This window comes from Podarcis bocagei, assembly GCF_964188305.1.
Source record: "Podarcis bocagei genome assembly, chromosome: 5".
Classification (NCBI taxonomy): domain Eukaryota; kingdom Metazoa; phylum Chordata; class Lepidosauria; order Squamata; family Lacertidae; genus Podarcis; species Podarcis bocagei.
In genome coordinates, this window is record NC_138129.1 from 24,850,500 (window position 1) to 24,869,580 (window position 19,081).

At 43.6% G+C, this 19,081-nt stretch overlaps 2 protein-coding genes across 2 annotated transcripts in view; one reads left to right on the plus strand and one right to left on the minus strand.

Moving 5' to 3' along the window:
* The window catches only part of GHRH (growth hormone releasing hormone), a 32,284-nt gene continuing 13,203 nt past the window's right edge, over positions 1 to 19,081 (plus strand). The window contains exon 1 of the mRNA XM_081196783.1: positions 1 to 140. The gene's annotated coding sequence lies outside the window, so the exon portion shown is untranslated. The remainder of the gene's footprint in view (positions 141 to 19,081) is intronic.
* Positions 10,470 to 19,073, minus strand: MANBAL (mannosidase beta like). The gene is made up of 2 exons (XM_081196818.1): positions 18,003 to 19,073; positions 10,470 to 11,052 (listed from the first exon to the last, which is right to left on the minus strand). Exons 1-2 carry the CDS (start codon positions 18,219 to 18,221, stop codon positions 10,945 to 10,947), a joined length of 327 nt encoding a protein of 108 aa, XP_081052944.1. The 5' UTR covers positions 18,222 to 19,073; the 3' UTR covers positions 10,470 to 10,944.

A 19,081-nucleotide genomic window follows, 5' to 3' on the forward strand; every position in this document is an offset into this window, starting at 1 on the left:
CAGTCTCACGTGGCTGAGTATGAGGCAGCTGTAATGAGAGAGTGGCCAGACTGGTTTGTACAAGTCGACAGAGATGTTCATTTCCTGGTATGGGGGCAGCTCTAATTGACACAACACAATAATATGGGTCTTTTGATAAGGTTGGTTTCATGAAGATTTTGGAGCACAGGTCACAAAAGAGGTGCAGTGGGAAAGATGCAATTTCTTATAGCTGCCAGGAGGACTGGGCTTTGTAAGGTGGAGGTACAGTGGTACCTCGGGTTAAGTACTTAATTCGTCCCAGAGGTCCGTTCTTAACCTGAAGCACCACTTTAGCTAATGGGGCCTCCTGCTGCCGCCGCGTCACCAGAGCACTATTTCTGTTCTTATCCTGAAGCAAAGTTCTTAACCTGAAGCACTATTTCTGAGTTAGCGGAGTCTGTAACCTGAAGGTTATGTAACCTGGAGCATATGTAACCCGAGGTACCACTGTAATAGTGTTGCTGTTTTTACCTTAAAACCAAAGTTGCAATATTTTGTGCTTTCCTGAACTATGCTTTATAAAATCTTCATTTCAGCTACTTTATACTTTTTTTCCCCTGCCAGTGCAGAAAAAAAAGGACAAAAGCACATGTGGATTGTCACATGTCACAATCACAAAAGTGTTTACTGTATGTTACAGCTTTGAGTTTTGTGGTGGTGGTGGTTTTTTTTTTTTTTTTAACAACCAAGCAGGAAATAACTTTTATGGAATAAATAAATGTCTACATGGCATGTATCTACGATATATTTTGGGAAACGGTTTATCCATTTTCTATGCTTTCAAATGCCTCTTGTGACATTGATACCAAACTTGTCACAGAGGTTTCCTGAGGTGGAGTGGCAGATTTCATCCATGTTTGGATGCCGACCACCTTTTAAAATCAGATGGTGGACCAAAATGTGACTTTGGCATGACTTCACCTGTCTTTTGGCATAGGTTTGGCTGCTTCTTGAGATATCGGAGTCAAACTCAGTACAAGGGTTCCCAAGGTGGGAGTTTTCATTGATGTTTGGGTACCAAGCATGGTTTTGAATCAAGATGGTGGACCCAAATGTGACTTTGGTGTGACTTTACCCAATTTTTGGTTCAAACTCACCAATTACAGTGGTACCTCTAGTTACAAACTTAATTTGTTCCGGAGGTCCATTCTGAAGCTGAAATCATTCTTATCCTGAGGAGCGCTTTCACTAATGGGGCCTCCAGCTGCGCGCGTGCCAGAGGTGCGCGGTTTCCATTCGCATCCTGGAGCAGCTACTTCCGGGTTACCTCCATTTTATCCTCACACTAACCCTTTGATACTGGCAGACCCTGGGGTCTCATATTTCAGCGGCACCCTGTGCAACACCAAAATTCGGTACACCCCCCCCCATGCTCCATTCTAAATAGTAGTTGCAGTGCCTCCTGCAGTGCTCCTGAGGCTCCGTGTCCTGTGCGACTGAACTGGTTGCGCTCCCCTAAATCCGCCTCTGTCTCTGAGGTAGGTTAGGGCAAAAGGCAATGACTGGGCCAAGGTCACTCAGTTTCATGGCGGAGTGGAAATTTGAATGCTGGTCTCCAAGCTGGTAGTTCAATACCCTTCCCTTTATGACAGTGGTTTCCATGTAGGGAGAAAGTGCTGTTATGATTGAATCCTGCTTGCTGGTTTCCCACAGGCATCTGGTTGGCCATGGTGAGAACAAGATGCTGGACTAGATGGGCCATTGGCCTGATCCAGCAAGCTCTTCTTGTGTCCTTAACCTAACTGAACGGACATAAATCTGACATCAAGAATCACAAAACAGAGAAACCAGTAGGAGAACACTTCAATCTCCCAGGACATTCTATACAAGATCTCAAAGTAGCTGTTTTACTACAAAGGAATTTCAGAAATAGACTGGAAAGAGAAGCTGCTGAATTGCAACTCATTACCAAACTTAAAACCATGGAGAGACCTGGTCTGAACAGAGACATTGGATTCTTATCTCATTATACATGACTAAGCCATTTCTCACCTTCTCACCCCTTGCCTTTTCCTGTAAGACCTATTACAGTCGTTAAGAGTCGTCAACAGGCTCATCTCAGCCATCTGCCAATCTCCCATTCCCACCACCCTTCTGAGTAATACCCCCCCCCCACCTTCTCACTATATAGAAGGATCTGGCAACTTCTGTTTCAGTGTATCTGAAGAAGTGTGCATGCACACGAAAGCTCATACCAAGAACTAACTTAGTTGGTCTTTAAGGTGCTACTGGAAGGAATTTTTTTATTTGAACTGGTACTGTAAGTTGCAGAGGGAGGAATTCCAGCACTGCAGGAAGCATCAGAAAGCCATTCCACACATTTTTTTTAAAAAACAACCTCAACTAACTACTGTAAATCCAATATGGACAATTGCTCTTTTTCACTCGCTCACATGAAGAGGCTCATTTCACTCTTGACAGTAGCTGTGTTCTCTGAGCATGTTACTAAGGGATGTGTGCTGGTGCATAAATCAAATGTAAAACTGCCCTGGACCAGCCAGGGGAGTGGGTGACCTTAATCCACCCCTGCTCATCAGGGCTATAAATCCACTCCAGGATGAGAGACGCTTCGCTTCAGGTGTTTTCGAGGTGAAGGTTCTCAAGGTGAGACGTTTCCTTCAGTCTCTTGGCAAAGAGTCAGGACATATTTCTTCCAGTTTGACTAATCCTTCATCTCACATGGATGTCTGCGGCCAAGATCAAGACAGGTGACACTCAGGATAAAGGAAGGGGAGCTGGGGGAGTGAGGAAACATTGGTGGGTGATAATGATTGCATGCTCCGCAGTCTGTACACAGTTGGTGAACAGTGGAAGTTGGAGTGTGATTTTGTAAACACTGCAAAGACCGAACAAAGGAAGATAATAATCAACTCTCCCAGCACACCAGGTCTGAGACAACAAGGTTTATGAAGGAGTACACACGTGAAATGGATTTTATATTTATAAGAAATAACAAAGGTGCTACTTGTGAGGAGGAAATAATGGCCTGCTGTAAAAATGGACAACAACAAGTAAAGGATGAAATGCATATTAAAGAAAAGATGATGCGGCTACAGGAGAAATTGATGGACATATGTTTGCAACAGGAGCAGGAAATCTAATTTTTTAAAAAGAAATGGTATTAAATTAAAGTAATTTAGTTTGATTTGTAACAATTTGGAAAACTAATAAAAATAATTTGAAAAAAAGATAATGATTACATGCTAAAACAGTTACATTGGTGATAATAATAATACTTTGCATTTATATAGCACGAGGTTGAGAAGCCAGTGACCATCTAGAGATTGACTACGAATTCCATCATCCCCTGTCATTGGCCAAGCTGGCTGGGGTTGATGGGAGATGTAGTCCAATAGCCTCTGATGAGCCAAAGTTTCCCCACCCTGATATAGCACCTGGGTCCAAGTGGTGGAATGACTTTTGTGTGAATGGGATCTTTCCCCCTGAAGTCTACATGCTGTGTCTGGAGGAGGATTTAAAAAAAAGAAGTGACAGGGGAGGGGGATTTTGAGAAGGGGGGTAGCGTCCCACAGTTTGCCAGTACTTGTGTTTTACCTGTCTAGAAGTCTTTGACAATTCTGGCCCCCAATTTTCTAAGGGTGGTATGATTCAATGAGGGAGGAGGAACACATTCGGCATGGCAACCTTTCTCTTGTTCCTGCCAGGTTGGGCAAGAGGACAGGAAGCCTATTTAAGTTGGGCAGAAGTAAAGCCTATAGGTGACGTGAAGGACACATGCCTGTCTCTTGCTGGGGCAAAGGCCATTGAAAATGGTTGATTTTCAGTTAGAAAAAGGACAGAGCAACAGCATCATATTTTCATTCTTGCGATCTCTGGGCCATCTAGCCCGACACAGAGTGTTGTGCAAAATGCCCAGCACGTCATTCTCAAGCGAGTGAACGAGATCTAGGACAGTTAAGGAGACATGGGCATAATTACTGGAAGGAATAGGAGTGGTGGCTTTCTAAAAAGAGCTTGGCACATATTGTCTCCCTCTGCCCCCAGGGTGCATGTGGTGTGCTGTATTGTCTTTCAGACTGGCTGGTTATGTGAAAGCTCCTATACCATCGACATCCTGTGCATGGGGTATTGGACAAGGGTTTAGATAGAAAATTCAGATTCCAGTGGTGCTTCGGATATTCTCTGCAGAAAACTCCATGGACTTAAGACCTGTAAGAGTGGCTAAGGATTTCTGTGAATTCTCAGCATCCTCTACAAATGAGAATCCCCAGAATTATATCGTGAAAGCTGTATCAATTAAAATAGTATAGGAACAGCAAAGGCTTTAGTGTAGGTGTGTCCATAATGCCAAGAATTAGGTCAGGGATGGGGAACCTGTGGCTGGCTCTTCAGATTTTTTTGGGGATTTGAAAGTAGGCTTAAAAGAAAGAGCTTAGCCTTGCTACCACCTTCCCAAATCCCCCTCCTGATACAGCAAGCAAGCTTCAGAAAAAAGCTTCGAATCCTGCAGAGAGCACTCAGCTACTTAGACCCAAGTGCTGTATCAAGGATGTGGAACTTTTAAACCTCCAGATATTCATAGAATCAGAGAGTTGGATGGGATTCTGGGGTCATGGACTACATCTCCCATCAGCCCCAGGCAGTGCGGTCAGTAGTCAGGGATGAAGGGGATTACAGTCCAACATTATCTACAGGACGTGTGAGGAACCATTAGGCCCTCCAGATGTTGCTGAACCACAATTCCCATCAATCCTGGCCATTGACCCTGCTTGCTAGGACTGGTTGGAATTCAGCAAAATCTGGAGGGCCAAAGGTTTCCCAGGTCTCATCTAGAGGGCCCCAGGTTCCCTGAACCAGGTATTTTATGTAGAGATTATCACCAGATCTTAGATTTTAGAGATTATTAGATTAAGCAGCCAATTGCTTTTGTTAAATATACAGTGGTACCTCAGGTTAAGTACTTAAGAGAGCCAGTGTGGTGTAGTGGTTAAGAGCGGTAGTCACGTAATCTGGGGAACCGGGTTCGTGTCTCCGCTCCTCCACATGCAGCTGCTGGGTGACCTTGGGCCAGTCACACTTCTTTGAAGTCTCTCAGCCCCACTCACCTCACAGAGTGTTTGTTGTGGGGGAGGAAGGGAAAGGAGAATGTTAGCCGCTTTGAGACTCCTTAAAGGGAGTGAAAGGCGGGATATCAAATCCAAATCCAAACTCTAATTCGTTCCGGAGGTCCGTACTTAACCTGAAACTGTTCTTAACCTGAAGCACCACTTTAGCTAATGGGGCCTCCTGCTACTGCCGCGCCGCCGGAGCACGATTTCTGTTCTCATCCTGAAGCAAAGTTCTTAACCTGAAGCACTATTTCTGGGTTAGTGGAGGCTGTAACCTGAAGTGTATGTAACCTGAAGCATATGTAACCTGAGGTACCACTGTATAACTAAATAAAATAGGTGCAATCGCTTAGATTTCTCAGGTTGGAGAGTTTCTTTGTGGGCTTGAGGTGTGCACTGCCTTCCTGATTGCTTACGGCCACACATGTGACCAGTCCAGGTATCACCACCCTTGCTCTAGTTTGGTTTTGCTTTCCCTCAGCCATGTTGTCTCCCCAACAACATGATCTGGTTGAGGATACCCAAGGAAGCAGAAATCACAGATGGGTGTGGGTGTGTGACACAGAAGCAACAGCCCATGGAAACAACGGCTGTGAAAAGTGCAACTGTTTGAGGGACTATTCCCTCCTGCTCTCTTGAAAACAGGGGTTGCTAACCTGTGGCTTCTCAGATGCTGTTGGACTCAGTCAACATGGCCAATGGTCAAGTATGATTGGAGAGTTGCAGTTGAGCAGCATCTGGAGGCAGTAGAGGCTGGTGTACTGGTGGAAATGGGGCAATGCCTCACCAACCTCAATCTCTCCTCAGCCAGCCCTCACCTCCCTGCTGTCTAACTTACAACCAGTGCAAGAGGTACCACTATCTGCCAGCTTCCTCCTCCTCATTCTCAAAGTTTGCCCATGTACAACACGGCTGGGAAGAAGATGGGGACAAGACTATAATTCCTTGGCTCTGCCTATCACTGGCTCTGGTCTCACCTACAGTTGCCTCTGGCACTGGCTTTCTACCCTACCAATCCCTATGGGCACCAGTCCCCAGTGTCTGGAGGGCCACCCCTGCCTTAAAATACACAGCTAAGAGGCTAGGTGCAATTGTACTTAAAGAATTGTTTTCTGGTTTAATGCTGACTATATCCAACAGCAAGTCTTCGAACCTTGCCTCCCTGCATGCAACTGTCCCAAGCTTAGGTAAAGGTAAAGGGACCCCTGACCATTAGGTCCAGTCGTGGCCGACTCTGGGGTTGTGGCGCTCATCTCGCTTTATTGGCCGAGGGAGCCGGCGTACAGCTTCCGGGTCACGTGGCCAGCATGACTAAGCCGCTTCTGGTGAACCAGAGCAGTGCACGGAAATGCTGTTTACCTTTCCACCAGAGTGGTACCTATTTATCGACTTGCACTTTGACGTGCTTTTGAACTGCTAGGTTGGCAGGAGCAGGGACTGAGCAACGGGAGCTCACCCCATCACAGGGATTCAAACCGCCGATCTTCTGATCGGCAAGTCCTAGGCTCTGTGGTTTAACCCACAGCGCCACCCGCATCCCGAGCTTACCTGAAACGACACCTCTGGAAATAAAGAAGTGTGGCCCTTTCAGGTCCCAGGGAAGAGCTGTAGCTCAGTGGTAGAGCATCGACTTTGCATGCAGAAGGTCCCAGGTTCAAGTCCCACCATCTCCAGGTCAGGTTTTGAGAGGACCCTGTCTGACACCCTGGAGAGCTGCTGCCAGTCAAAATATTGAGCTACATAGATCAGTGTTGTGGCTCAGTATAAGGCAGCTTCTGTGTTTCAATGTTCCTAAGCGACTCGTTGGGGTTGTGTCCTGGTTTGCTTTCAGAGAGCATCCAGACAGCTGCTCAGGGACCTTGGGAAGGGGTGTGGTATATAAATCAAATGAATGAATGAATGAATGAATGAATGAATGAATGAATGGACACTCCGAATCCCTTGCATTTGAACATAGATATGCCTTTGCCAGCAGGGCATTCTCAGTCCATGTACATTTTCAGCACCGGCATGTCGCTTTGAAAGAACCTGCTGAGAGGCAGCTTGAAGCCATCCATTTCTGATACCAAGTCGAGAAGAAATCAAGGCAGGCACCTGTCTGCTTCAAAGCAGCCCAGAGGCGTCTTCCGTTCCTCTTCCACACTGCATCCGAGTGAGTGCATTGGAATGAAAGTAAATGAGGTCTGAATAAGATTAATAGGGATTTAAATGAACTGTGCCCACCAGGATTTTTTTGGTCATGAGCTACTTATTACTGGGCCTCAGGGGATTGTTCCACCAGCGCAGGAGTCCCACAAAGGCACATTGTTAACATAATCACTTTCACTCGAAGGGACAATAAATGTAGCTAGGTCATAATGAAGAGCTGCTGATTTGTGGCGATGTGTTGCAAAGGGAGGGTGGGGAAGGAGGAAAAAGGAGGAGGGGAAAGCCCACCCTCACCCTACAATATGCAAATGTGTTTTCTGTTAACACAACACAACCTACCTGCATATTACTGAGAGGGAGAAAATGGGAGTCCTGGAGAGAGAATTCGCTGCAGGAATCTGGGGCATTATCCTCTGGGAACCTCCCAAGTAGGCCTGGCGAAAATGAGTTGGAAGGAACGCAGCAGCACAACTGGGCTCAAGCAGCATTTTAATTATTGCTCCCTCCTCTCGGAGAAAAATCATCCCATGAGAAAGGATTTAAATTAGGCTGCAATCCCAGACCCCCTTACCTGAGAGTGAGCCCCATTGAACTTAATGGGACTTACTTCTGAGCAGGCATGTATAGTCTTAATATTCTCTTCAAAGATGGGAGGACGAGAGTTAGGTACAACATGAAGATGGTAAATTCCAGCCCTCCAGCGTATTAGCGTTGGGGATTAAACTGAACCTGAGGCTCTTACCCAATACATTTTATGACAGCTCATGTTTAATCATCCCAAGGAGCAGCTTTTTTGCACCTCTAATTAAAATTTTGTCTTACCAGAGTCCATTGGATGTGATTTTTCCCCCCTTTGATGATTTGTACATGACTACATGACCTGGTATGTAGCCCTCCATGCTATTGCCATGAAGAAAATTAAGGAGAAGGTATTATAACAAAGATTGCTGTTAACTACACAGGACATTAGCTGACAGAACTATTTTGTTCTGGGCAGGAGTGGTGGTAATGAATGCTGGTGACATAACTTTAAAAAGCCTTTTCTTTTTAATACATTCCTACTGCTTGTATCATACATTTTGCAAAGGCCTTTTGCTAAAAGCAATAAATACGGCTGTGTGTTCTTTGTGTGGAGAACTGGATTCAATGGCGCCTATGAGAACCTTCTATTGTTTCCATTATTAACTGTAGGGAGACAGAACTCCTAAAAAAAGAAAAGAAAAGAAAAGAAAGAAAAGCCAATTCTAATTTCTATATAGATTATGCTAATTCTCTCAACTGTCACAGAAACTTCCAAGGGCAATAAAATGAGGAGTCAGTGGAGGAAATCTGCCATTCACCTGAATATTTCTTTTCAGTCTTGCAGTATTTAGGCTTCAGGAGAGCTTCTTATTACTAGAACATCAAAAAATATATATGCTGTAGTACTTCTAGGTTACCAGGCATGGCCAAACTTGACCCTCCAGCTGTTTTGGGACTACAATTCCCATCATCCCTGACCACTGGTCCTGTTAACTAGGAATGATGGGAGTTGTAGTCCCAAAACAGCTGGAGGGTCAAGTTTGGCCATGCCTGGGTTATACGAAAGAGAGGTTGCTTTAAGGATGCAATGTGTGATATGACCTCATTTAATAATGAAGAATGGTAAAACAGGCCACCTGCACTTATTATCCAGGAACAGCAACAGTGAGTGTTATTCACGTGAAGCTGCTAGACAGGAATACTAAAAATACCAGAAAGCTACTGACCCATAACAGAGACTTGTCTTTTATAGCTCCCAGGAAGGAACCTTTGGCAACTTATCTTTATGACACCAGCAGATGATCCATTTCAGTGAGACTAAAATTCTGGTATTCATTAGTTATAAGTAGTCTCTAAGCTGCAGAACAGGTAATACTGGAGGTTCTAATGTTCACAAAAACAAAGTCTTTCTGGAGAAGTTCAAGCAGGTTGTCACCCAATTCAGAAAAGCCCATACACAAGAAAACACAGGTAGAAGAAACCAACCTTAATCTCTTTGGGTGGGTAGCCAACTGAATTCCTAGTAACTCAATACAGTGGACAAGATGGAAATGGTTGCCTCTTCCCAGAGGGACAATAAATACAGAAGGTTATTAGCCATCAAGTACATTACTGGAGAGAGAACCAAAACATGGTCAAAAATATGAGGACAGCATCTAACTGACCTCGTATCAACTGCACCTCTGAATGTTTATACAGTGGAACCTCGGTTCACGAATGTCTCCGTTGACGAACAATTCGGAACCCGAACACCGAAAATTGGAAGGAATTGCTTCCATTTTTGAACGCACCTCGGAAGTCGAATGGCTTCCACTGCGTGTCTTTCCATTTCCCCCCAATGTATTTTGCTGACTGCCCACTGATCCTCGGTTTTCGAACGTTTTGGAAGTCGAACGGTCTTCCGGAAAGGATTACGTTCAAAAACCAAGGTTTCACTCTATGTCAATTTTGCTCTTTCAGGCTTTTCTCAGTGCTGAATCCAGAATGGAATTGACAATTACCCACATGCTCCAAGGTGGTTAGTCCCCAAAAACTTTGGTTAATACAGGCTGAAAATATAATACACGAAACATCAGCTAAGATAATGACATTTTAAAAAGGATAAAGCAGCCCACTATGTCTGCGGGAGCATAGACAGAGGTGGTGTACAACAGTGAGGAGTATAGGGCATATTTTCTTCCAGGAGCCTGTTCCCCACCTTTCTGCTTCCCCTTCCTCTGTTCCGCAGGTTGTTTGGAGGTCTGAGTCCTTTCCCCTAGAGTTTTTTCCTAGGTTTGCCCAAGCACGCTGCCCAAGCAATCTTTTGTTTCTCAGTGGCTCCATTTTGGCTACACTGCCATCATAACTCGGTACGGCTATCAAAGGGAGTGACGAAGGCCATGTTACTTAACAGAACTGAAACCTGCATATTAGAGGAAATTTTAGAACTGCCCTACAGTTACCTCTACTGCGAGATTTCACTACTACTCATCATTCGCGGCATATGAGTTATAGTTCCCATTCATTCAGCCCACCTGAACCTAAAAAAGAGAGTGCTCAAATGCATCTCAAAGCAGGGATGACAGAGGTGACTTACTCATGTAATTAGGCACGAACAGTAGAGGGAAGACAGTTAATCTGGCTGAGAACAAATTATCCAAGGGAAGCTATATTCACAGGAAGATAATTAGCAGCAGTCTTTTTTAAAAAAATGACATGAAAACACACCCATTCGGATATAAAGTCAGGTATATTAAGCACATCAATGGCATACAAAATACGAAGCTGTAGCAGCTGATCCCTTTCATTAATGACATACAAAATGAGCTGTAGTGAATGGTCCCTCTGTCTTTTTGAAGTATGGAGAAATGCATTTTGTGGGGCGAAAACCCATTTCATGGGACCTGCATTTTGCATCTTGAGAATCACAAAAGAGATGAACTGCTCCCTCCAGGCCCCAGTAATCGCTAAGATCTTCCATGCTACGTAGGTATGTCCAGTAAACCACACATGTATTTACAACAGATCAGATGAAACAATAATCTTCAAGCCATTTTAGGAAATACTTCCTCTTGACCAGAAACAAGAATATGCACAGCTTTCCCAAAACTGTGTTACATTTAAGTTGTACTTCAGCAATGTAGTCTTGAAGAAAGCTCAATGGTCGATAGTAACCCTGTCTTGAAAGTTTCAACATTAAGCTGTTTTACCGCTTCTTCTTGGTTTCTTTCTTGGGCTTCTTGCTCAATGATGCTGTGGCAGCTTTGGGTTTCTTTACCACTTCTGAAGTTTTTGTCTCATAGTTTTCGGTGTCCTATTAAAAGTTTGTTAAGAGAAATAAAGTCAACAGAGATTTTGTTCACAGGGTGACAGCACACTAAAAGCATTATGAGCCCCTCTTGTGTTATTTATTGGCATATCCCAAGGCTGTCATGGTGGGAAAGAATGTGGGAGAGAGCAGTTTTTAAAAAATCTAATACGCATTCAGTTGCTTAATCCCTAGATGCTTTACTTTCACATTACTTAAGCAAGAAATTCAAAAAATTGCTTATGTAGACTGATGCTATGTATATTTTCTCGAAAGCAGAATCACATACTGAGCAATTACTTCCAAGAAAGTGTGTGTAGGGTTGCAGGCTTAGAGAATGCAGGCTGGCAACAAGAGGGACTTCTTGGTGGTGACTCCTCAATATATAGAACACTCTCTCTGAACAGGGTCACTTGCCTCCTATTTTACTGTCCTTTCGACACCAGTCAAATATTTTCTTGTTCTCCCAGGTCTTTTAAGATTTTAATGTTGTTTCTATGCCTCTAATTTTAGTCTCTGTTTAATCTGATCACAATTAATAATAATAATAATAATAATAAATTTTATTTATATCCCGCCCTCCCCAGCCGAAGCCGGGCTCAGGGCGGCTAACAATAAAAAAACAGTACAAAAATACAACATAAACAACATTCTAAAATCATTCATTATAAAAATTAATTAATTCAAGCCACTGGCGACCATTGGGCCAGAGCTCTGCGAAGATTGCCGAGGGAGGGAGTCAGGCTGTGCCCTAGCCAAAGGCCTGGTGGAACAGCTCTGTCTTGCAGGCCCTGCGGAAAGATGTCAAGTCCCGCAAGGCCCTGGTCTCTTGTGACAGAGCGTTCCACCAGATCGGAGCCACAGCCGAAAAAGCCCTGGCTCTAGTTGAGGCCAGCCTAACCTCTCTGAGGCCTGGGACCTTCAAGATGTTTTTATTTGAAGACCGTAGGTTTCTCTGTGGGGCATACCAGGAGAGGCGGTCCCGTAGGTACGAGGGTCCTAGGCCGTATAGGGCTTTAAAGGTTAAAACCAGCACCTTAAACCTGATCCTGTACTCCACCGAGAGCCAGTGCAGCTGGTATAGCACCGGGTGAATGTGATCTCGCAGCGAAGACCTCGTAAGGAGTCTCGCTGCAGCATTCTGCACCCGCTGGAGTTTCTGGGTCAGTCTCAAGGGCAGCCCCACGTAGAGCGAGTTACAATAATCCAGTCTGGAGGTGACCGTCGCGTGGATCACAGTGGCTAGGTCAGGGCGAGAGAGGTAAGGAGCCAACTGCTTAGCTTGGCGGAGATGGAAAAATGCCACCTTTGTTATAGCTGCAATCTGCGCCTCCATGGAAAGGGAGGTGTCGAAGATTACACCCAAACTCTTAACGGACGGTGCTGGCACTAATTGCACCAGTCTTAACCTGCATCTGGAGTTGTTAATGTGATTGTGCTGATGCTCATACCTGTTTCTCTCTCTCTTGTTGAATGGCTGCATGCTTTAGAATAGTTTGCATTTTGTATGTTTTAATATTTTATATTGAATTGCATGTCACCTGGAGAATCATCACACGAGGCGACAGGAATATCTAACAAGCAACTACTAAATAGAGCTGTGTATGGGGGAAAAAACCTTTATTTTCAGAATAGGAGTGCTTGTTCCTAAGCTCTTTAAATTGAGTGAGTAGGAAAAAGCAAAAGCTGGGAAGGGTGAAATGCCAGCAGCCAGCCAAAGATGCAGAAAAAGAGAAAATAAAGACCATGCTAGCACTATGGGTTTTGAGGAAACTGGAGGAGCTGCAAAAGGATGGGAATGGATGCTGCCACACACACACACACACATGGAGATGGGGTGCAGGGAGGCAAAAGCTATGGAAAAAGGAGGACTGGTAGCAGGCAAACTCTGGTTAAAAGTAGTATCTCAGCTAGGTGAATTTTGTTTTTTTGCACATGCCTGTAATACACCAAAGTATCTTTTCTTTGCTATTTTGTCAATACAAGCATAACGGCACATGCCTAAAGGGCTTTCTGTGATAAATACAGGAGGGACAGCTGTGTTAGTTCATTGTAGCAAAAACTGGACTCTAGTCCACAAACACTCATGCCATTATAAGTATGTTCATATTTAAGGTGCTGCTGGACTCCATGTTGTTTATGTATAAAAGGATCATTCCTGTATATACTGTACATACAGAGGGCAATAAAACATGTAGATTTGGGCTTGGCAAGTTCTTTGGCATGGTAAGTGAGCACAGATGTCCATCTTTAGGACTGCTCAATTCTGTAAGTTTCAATGCGTAGGAATTTCAAAACTTTAATAGAAAAAACAAAACCCAGCTATTCAGGTCACCAAAGCAAATAGATGCAAATGAAGATTTAAACTGGAAAGGCAACTGTAGAGAGTAATTTCAGATTTATTCATCTCAAATTAAAATAAAGAACTGGAAGATTTGTTAACAACACATTTCGCCCATTGATCAACTGTCTTGCTGTTGACTGGGAGAGACACACTTCTGCTATGGGAACCGATATCTCATCCTCTTGTTAAGAAAAGAAAAAAAAAGAATAGAGAAGAATCTCACAAATGCATGGGAACAGAGCCAGGCTCCTGGAAGAAACCACACACAGACTGCTTCCCCTCATTAACCAAGCTTTGGTTTAAATATGTTTTAGGCTTCTAGAGGTCTCAAAATCCATGCGTGCCAACTGGGAAAGGCCATAGAAAAATGGCAGAGAGATCTGTGGTAGCTTCCAGTTTCTAAGAAAGTGGTCCAAACAAGACAGGGGGAGGAGAACAGCTTGATAGTATCTTTATCATCAATGAGCTTGGCTTGAATCTTTCTCAAGTTACAGAGCTATTGCAATTCACACTCACGAGGCATTCCAAGAAGGGAGACTTGGCTTGCTTCCTAAGGGATGTGATTCACCCACAGGAAGCTGGCCAAAAGAGTTCAACACTCTAGGGAAATGGGGAAGGAGGCATTTATTATTCAGGGACTCCAAGTTCATTGCAGCTGCAAGAAGATGACTGCTGCCTTCTAATTATCAATCCAAAGAGTCTTTTCAAAAGCTGATTCCCCTACATGTATGGAGGTTGCCTGGAATAGGAAGCAGACTGGAGCAGGCAGAGTTGGTGTCCTAAATAAGGAACATCCAGGCCTGCCTATCAGCTTATTGTTCAGAATAAATATAATTTGAATCAGAAATAAATACAACAGTGTATTGCAGAGGGTTCTATGTCTGGTTCCGCCATAATGTAAACTGCAATACAGCCCTCATTCAAGTGCTCCAATTATTCAATTCTCCAGCCATTTTAGGGAGGTAAAACTCATTTATTAAATAATTTACTAACCATACTTAGGGAACGCATTGAAAACAATTGTGCAGTAATACCAATTTTTGGAAATAATTAGGAAAACCCATTCAGCACATGCAATGCTCTGGGCACTACTCCTAAGACTGCACCCCATTGAACAAAGTAGGGTTTAGTTCCAACAAACACATGGCAAACTCTCAACAAGGAACCATAGCCAATCCTGGTCTATAATGAATGCGCTTTATCAATCTTTCTTTTTCTTTATTAAATTTATACGTTGCCTTTCCTCCCAAAGGAACGCACCTTCAGCTTTACAAAGATGTTCAATGCATGTGTCAGTCATCAGGCGGTGCTGAGATTTTGCAGAATGTGAACTTCTAAGCTCTCCAAAGTGAGGAGTTTCCTCCCACAAAAGCAAGACAGAACATGAGAGTCCCCCACATAAGCCATTTAAGAAGCACAAAGAGCACAGGAAAAGCCCTGCTGAATCAGACCAAAGGACTGTAGATCAACATTTGGCTCCATAGTGGCAAACCAGAGGCCAATGGGAAGCCCACCACCTGGCCATTAGCACAACAGGACCCACTCATGTTCCCCAGAAAATGTGTACTGCCTCTGCCTCTATTCAAAAGTGTACTGCCTCTGATACTGGAGATAATGACTGTTGTGACACTATACTTTAAAGGCAATGGGGACCATCACTCTCATGTTTCTGATCACTGTCCAGTACAGAATACTGAACACGATGGTCCATTTTATCTGATCTAGAATCATAGAACTGCAGAGTTGGAATCATAGAACTGTCCTGAGGTACTGGGTAATCACCAATATGCAGCTGGCCCATACAGGGATCAAACCTGCAACCTTGGCGTTATCAGCACTACGCTCTAACCAGCTCAGCTACCCACTGCATCTAGAGGATGTAAAAGCTGGTGATCCTCAAGGCTTGTGCACCACATTAGCTCTGTTAGATGCTCCAAGAATTCCAGCTTTTGTTCTCAAATCATTCCAGCCTGCACAGTTTTAGAGATTAGTTAGAATGCTTGATGGCAAAAATGTCCTTTTTCATCCTAAAATGTATAGTATAGGAAAAAACTGCTGAATCCTTTCAGGTCAACCCACAGATTTCTCCCAGCTCCTGAACATTTTGTGATGCAGACCTACAGGAGCATGTATGAATCAGTCAGTCAGGTGTTTCTGCTGATGCAGCAATATATACATGTAGCTAAACTGCAGGTGCATCATTTGGGTGTGCATGGGGCAGGGCTGGATGATGGGGAAAAAGAGGTGATTCCTGTGTAAAAGCTGTGGGGCTCGGGGCACATATTTCAATCACTTTGTAGACACTCCTCTTGCCATTTTATATGTTGATTTGCTGTTAGGAAAGCTCTCTAGGCCAAAGACAGGATAAATGTGGGCTGATGCATCTGTTAAGTACTGGAAAGTTTATTTTTAGGCTACCTACAGAAGATGAAACAGTTCCCATCCAAGCCCCCCCCCCCCAAAAAAAAAAAAACACCAGTCCAAATGCTGCCACACATATGGTCCACAGCTGGTTTTCTGACATATTACCCCCCTCCCCCAAAGCAGAAGAAGAAGAAGAAGAGTTTGGATTTGATACCCCGCCTTTCACTCCCCTTCAGGAGTCTCAAAGCGGCTAACATTCTCCTTTCCCTTCCTCCCCCACAACAAACACTCTGTGAGGTGAGTGGGGCTGAGAGACTTCAAAGAAGTGTGACTGGCCCAAGGTCACCCAGCAGCTGCATGTGGAGGAGCGGGGAAGCGAACCCGGTTCACCAGATTACAAGACTACCGCTCTTAACCACTACACCACACTGGCTCTATATCTACTAATCTACTAATACTATATCTACATTTATGAAACACCAGATGAAAGGCAGAAAAGATGAGTCATGTCAAAGGGACACCAGGGAAAAGGATGACCTTCAGCAGACTGGAAAAAGAGGCATAAACTTCTGTTTTGGGCAAAGGTTGCCAATGGTTACAGATGCAGCTGTAAGCGTCACCAGGCCCGCAAAATTAAGTCCAGGCTGGTTAGAATAACTATATTCAAAGCCAGAATGTTCCATTTGCAGTTTTATCTATTGAGTAGATCAGAGAATGATCAAGTAGTCACTTCTGAAACAATCACAGGGCACCTGTTGGAGCTGCTGCTGCTGGATATTGCCCAGCTAGCACTTACCCACAATAGAGCCTTCTTGGTGGTGGTTCCCTGTTTGTAGAATTCCTTCCCTGGTGAGGTGTCTCTCTCTCCCATATTAACATTCAGGAGGAATTTTAAAATGTTCCTATTTACCTAGGCATTTGGTGGCTGAAAGATACTGTTCCAGGTAACCTTGAAATTATCAGATGTGAGGGTATGTTTTGTTTTTAAATGTTTTTAGATGGTCTTAATGTTTTAAACCTTTTTTAAAAAATTAATTGTACTGTTTTATTACTTTGCTGCTTGCTGCCGTGGGATCCTTTGGAAGAAAGTACAGCATAGAAATTTAGTAAATAATAATAACACTCCAGAATACCATCAACACCAGCTGTGCATTGGGTAAGCATCCACCAACTCAGCCAGGAATTTGTATTAATCTCCAATCTAACCATAAACCTTGTGAGCCTTATTATTGTTAGATCAAACTAGTCTTTCAATAACCTTTTAAAATCTTTTTTTTAAAACCTAAAGAAAAGACAAGAGGCAAAAAGTAGCCATTTTCAACTATTCGAAGGGATGTCACAAATTTGATGGAGAAAATTCGTTTTCTATTGCTTCAGAGGGTGGGAACAGAACCAATGGCTTCAAATGAAAAGGAAACTGGATTTAAACTAAATGCTAGTCTGATTTGAGCTGCTTGACAGTGAGACAATGAGCCTCAGAAGGTATTGACAATCCTTAATCAGATATTTTTAATCAGAGACTGGATGGACAAAGAACAGGAGGCGATCTCAAAGGCCATTTGTCCTACTCCTTGCTGGTGAAGAAAATATGTTGCTATAGCATCCTCAATAGGTAGACCTCCATCCTCTGCTTAAAAAAAATATCTTCCAAGGTAGTCTCACGCCATCAGGAAGGTTTTCTTAGTGCTAAGCAGAAATCCTGGATCTTGTAATTTTAAGTTTTTTTGTGATCTCCTCTGGAGCAACATAAAAACATATCTGCTCTACCATCTTGTGCAATACCCTTTCAAATATCTGAAGATGGCTTTCCAATCGCCTTTGACCAGATGTGAAAAATGACATTTGACCAGATGTGAAAGAGCCAGATGTTCTCTTTGACCAGATGTCAAAGAGAACAACAACTACCAGACTTTTAGAAGACATTTGAAGGCAGCCCTGTTTAGGGAAGCTTTTAATGTTTGATGTATTACAGTATTTTAATATTTTTTTGGAAGCCGCCCAGAGTGGCTGGGGATGCCCAGCCAGATGTGTGGGGTATAAATAATAAAATTATTTTTATTATTTATTATTATTTTAAACACACCCAACTCCTTCAACCTTTCTGCATATGACGTGACCTCCAGAGACCTCACCATCTTTGTTACCCCCCTCCTCTGGACACCTTCCAGTTTGTCAATATCCTTTTTAAATTACCAGGCTGCAGAATGAGCAATTTCACTTTTTCGCTCTGCAGATAAGAATGCCTTACCATTTTGTGTGTCTTTGGAATGGGAAGGATAATGGCCAGTACGCAGATGAGTTGGAAAATGGCACCAAAGAAGAGGCCATAGTGCAGGATGTTCTCCATGAACGTAGGCTCTGGGATTTCAGGGGGTGAGAAGTCCAGCTCAGTAGCCATTGCACAAGTCCACAAGTCCACCTTCAACAATTTCCGTTCTTCTGCTTTTGCAACGAAAAGAACAAACATTATTTATTAATTGATATTTATTGTTTGTAAGTGGCTTTGAGATTCATTTGAATGAAAAGTGGCACAGAAATACAATCAATCTGGGAAGCTGCCGCCAGTCGGGAGTAGAATATACTGGGCACGATGAGCAAAAAGCCTGACCTGGTATAAGACAGGACCTCTATGTTCCTGTGCATGTTTCTCTGCTAGCAGGATAGTTTCATTTCAAGTTAAGCTAGAAGGGTGATTTTAATGTCTGAGTAGGAAAATCTGCGTGACTTCCTTCCCACCAACGTCAAACGCTACATTTGTTTGCTATCAGAACTGTCAAGTTGAAAACCCCATTTTGGAAAATGCTCCCACTGATCCCATGAAAGGCTCCAAGGGAAGTATTTTTGATGCCTTGCCTGTGCCTCCTGGTGCAGCAGCACGTTTGCTTCCACTGTCCTAAACCCACTCCCCATTTCCAGAGGGTACATTTTTAAAAAGAAAGAAAGAACACTGAAGCAATAAAATAACATATCATGACCTACTTCCCCTCTTTCAGCCTCTGTGAAAGAACCAAACTAATTGCTAGTTATTCTGTGGACAGGGAAAACGGCACTTTAAAGGCAGTTAGGAAAGAGAAAGAGGTAGGGATGGAAATTAATAACAATAACAATATTAATATAGCTTAGTGGGTTAGAGCATGGTGCTGGTAACGCCAAGGGTGCAGGTTCGATCCCTGTTTGGGACAATTGCAATTTCCTGCATTGCAGAGGGCTGCATTGACTAGATGATCCTCAGGGTCCCTTCCAACTCTACAATTCTATGACACCTGACGGCGATTTAATGCAAACGTAGCTTTGGTGTCCGGTTTGCACCGAGTGTGCATCGCCTAA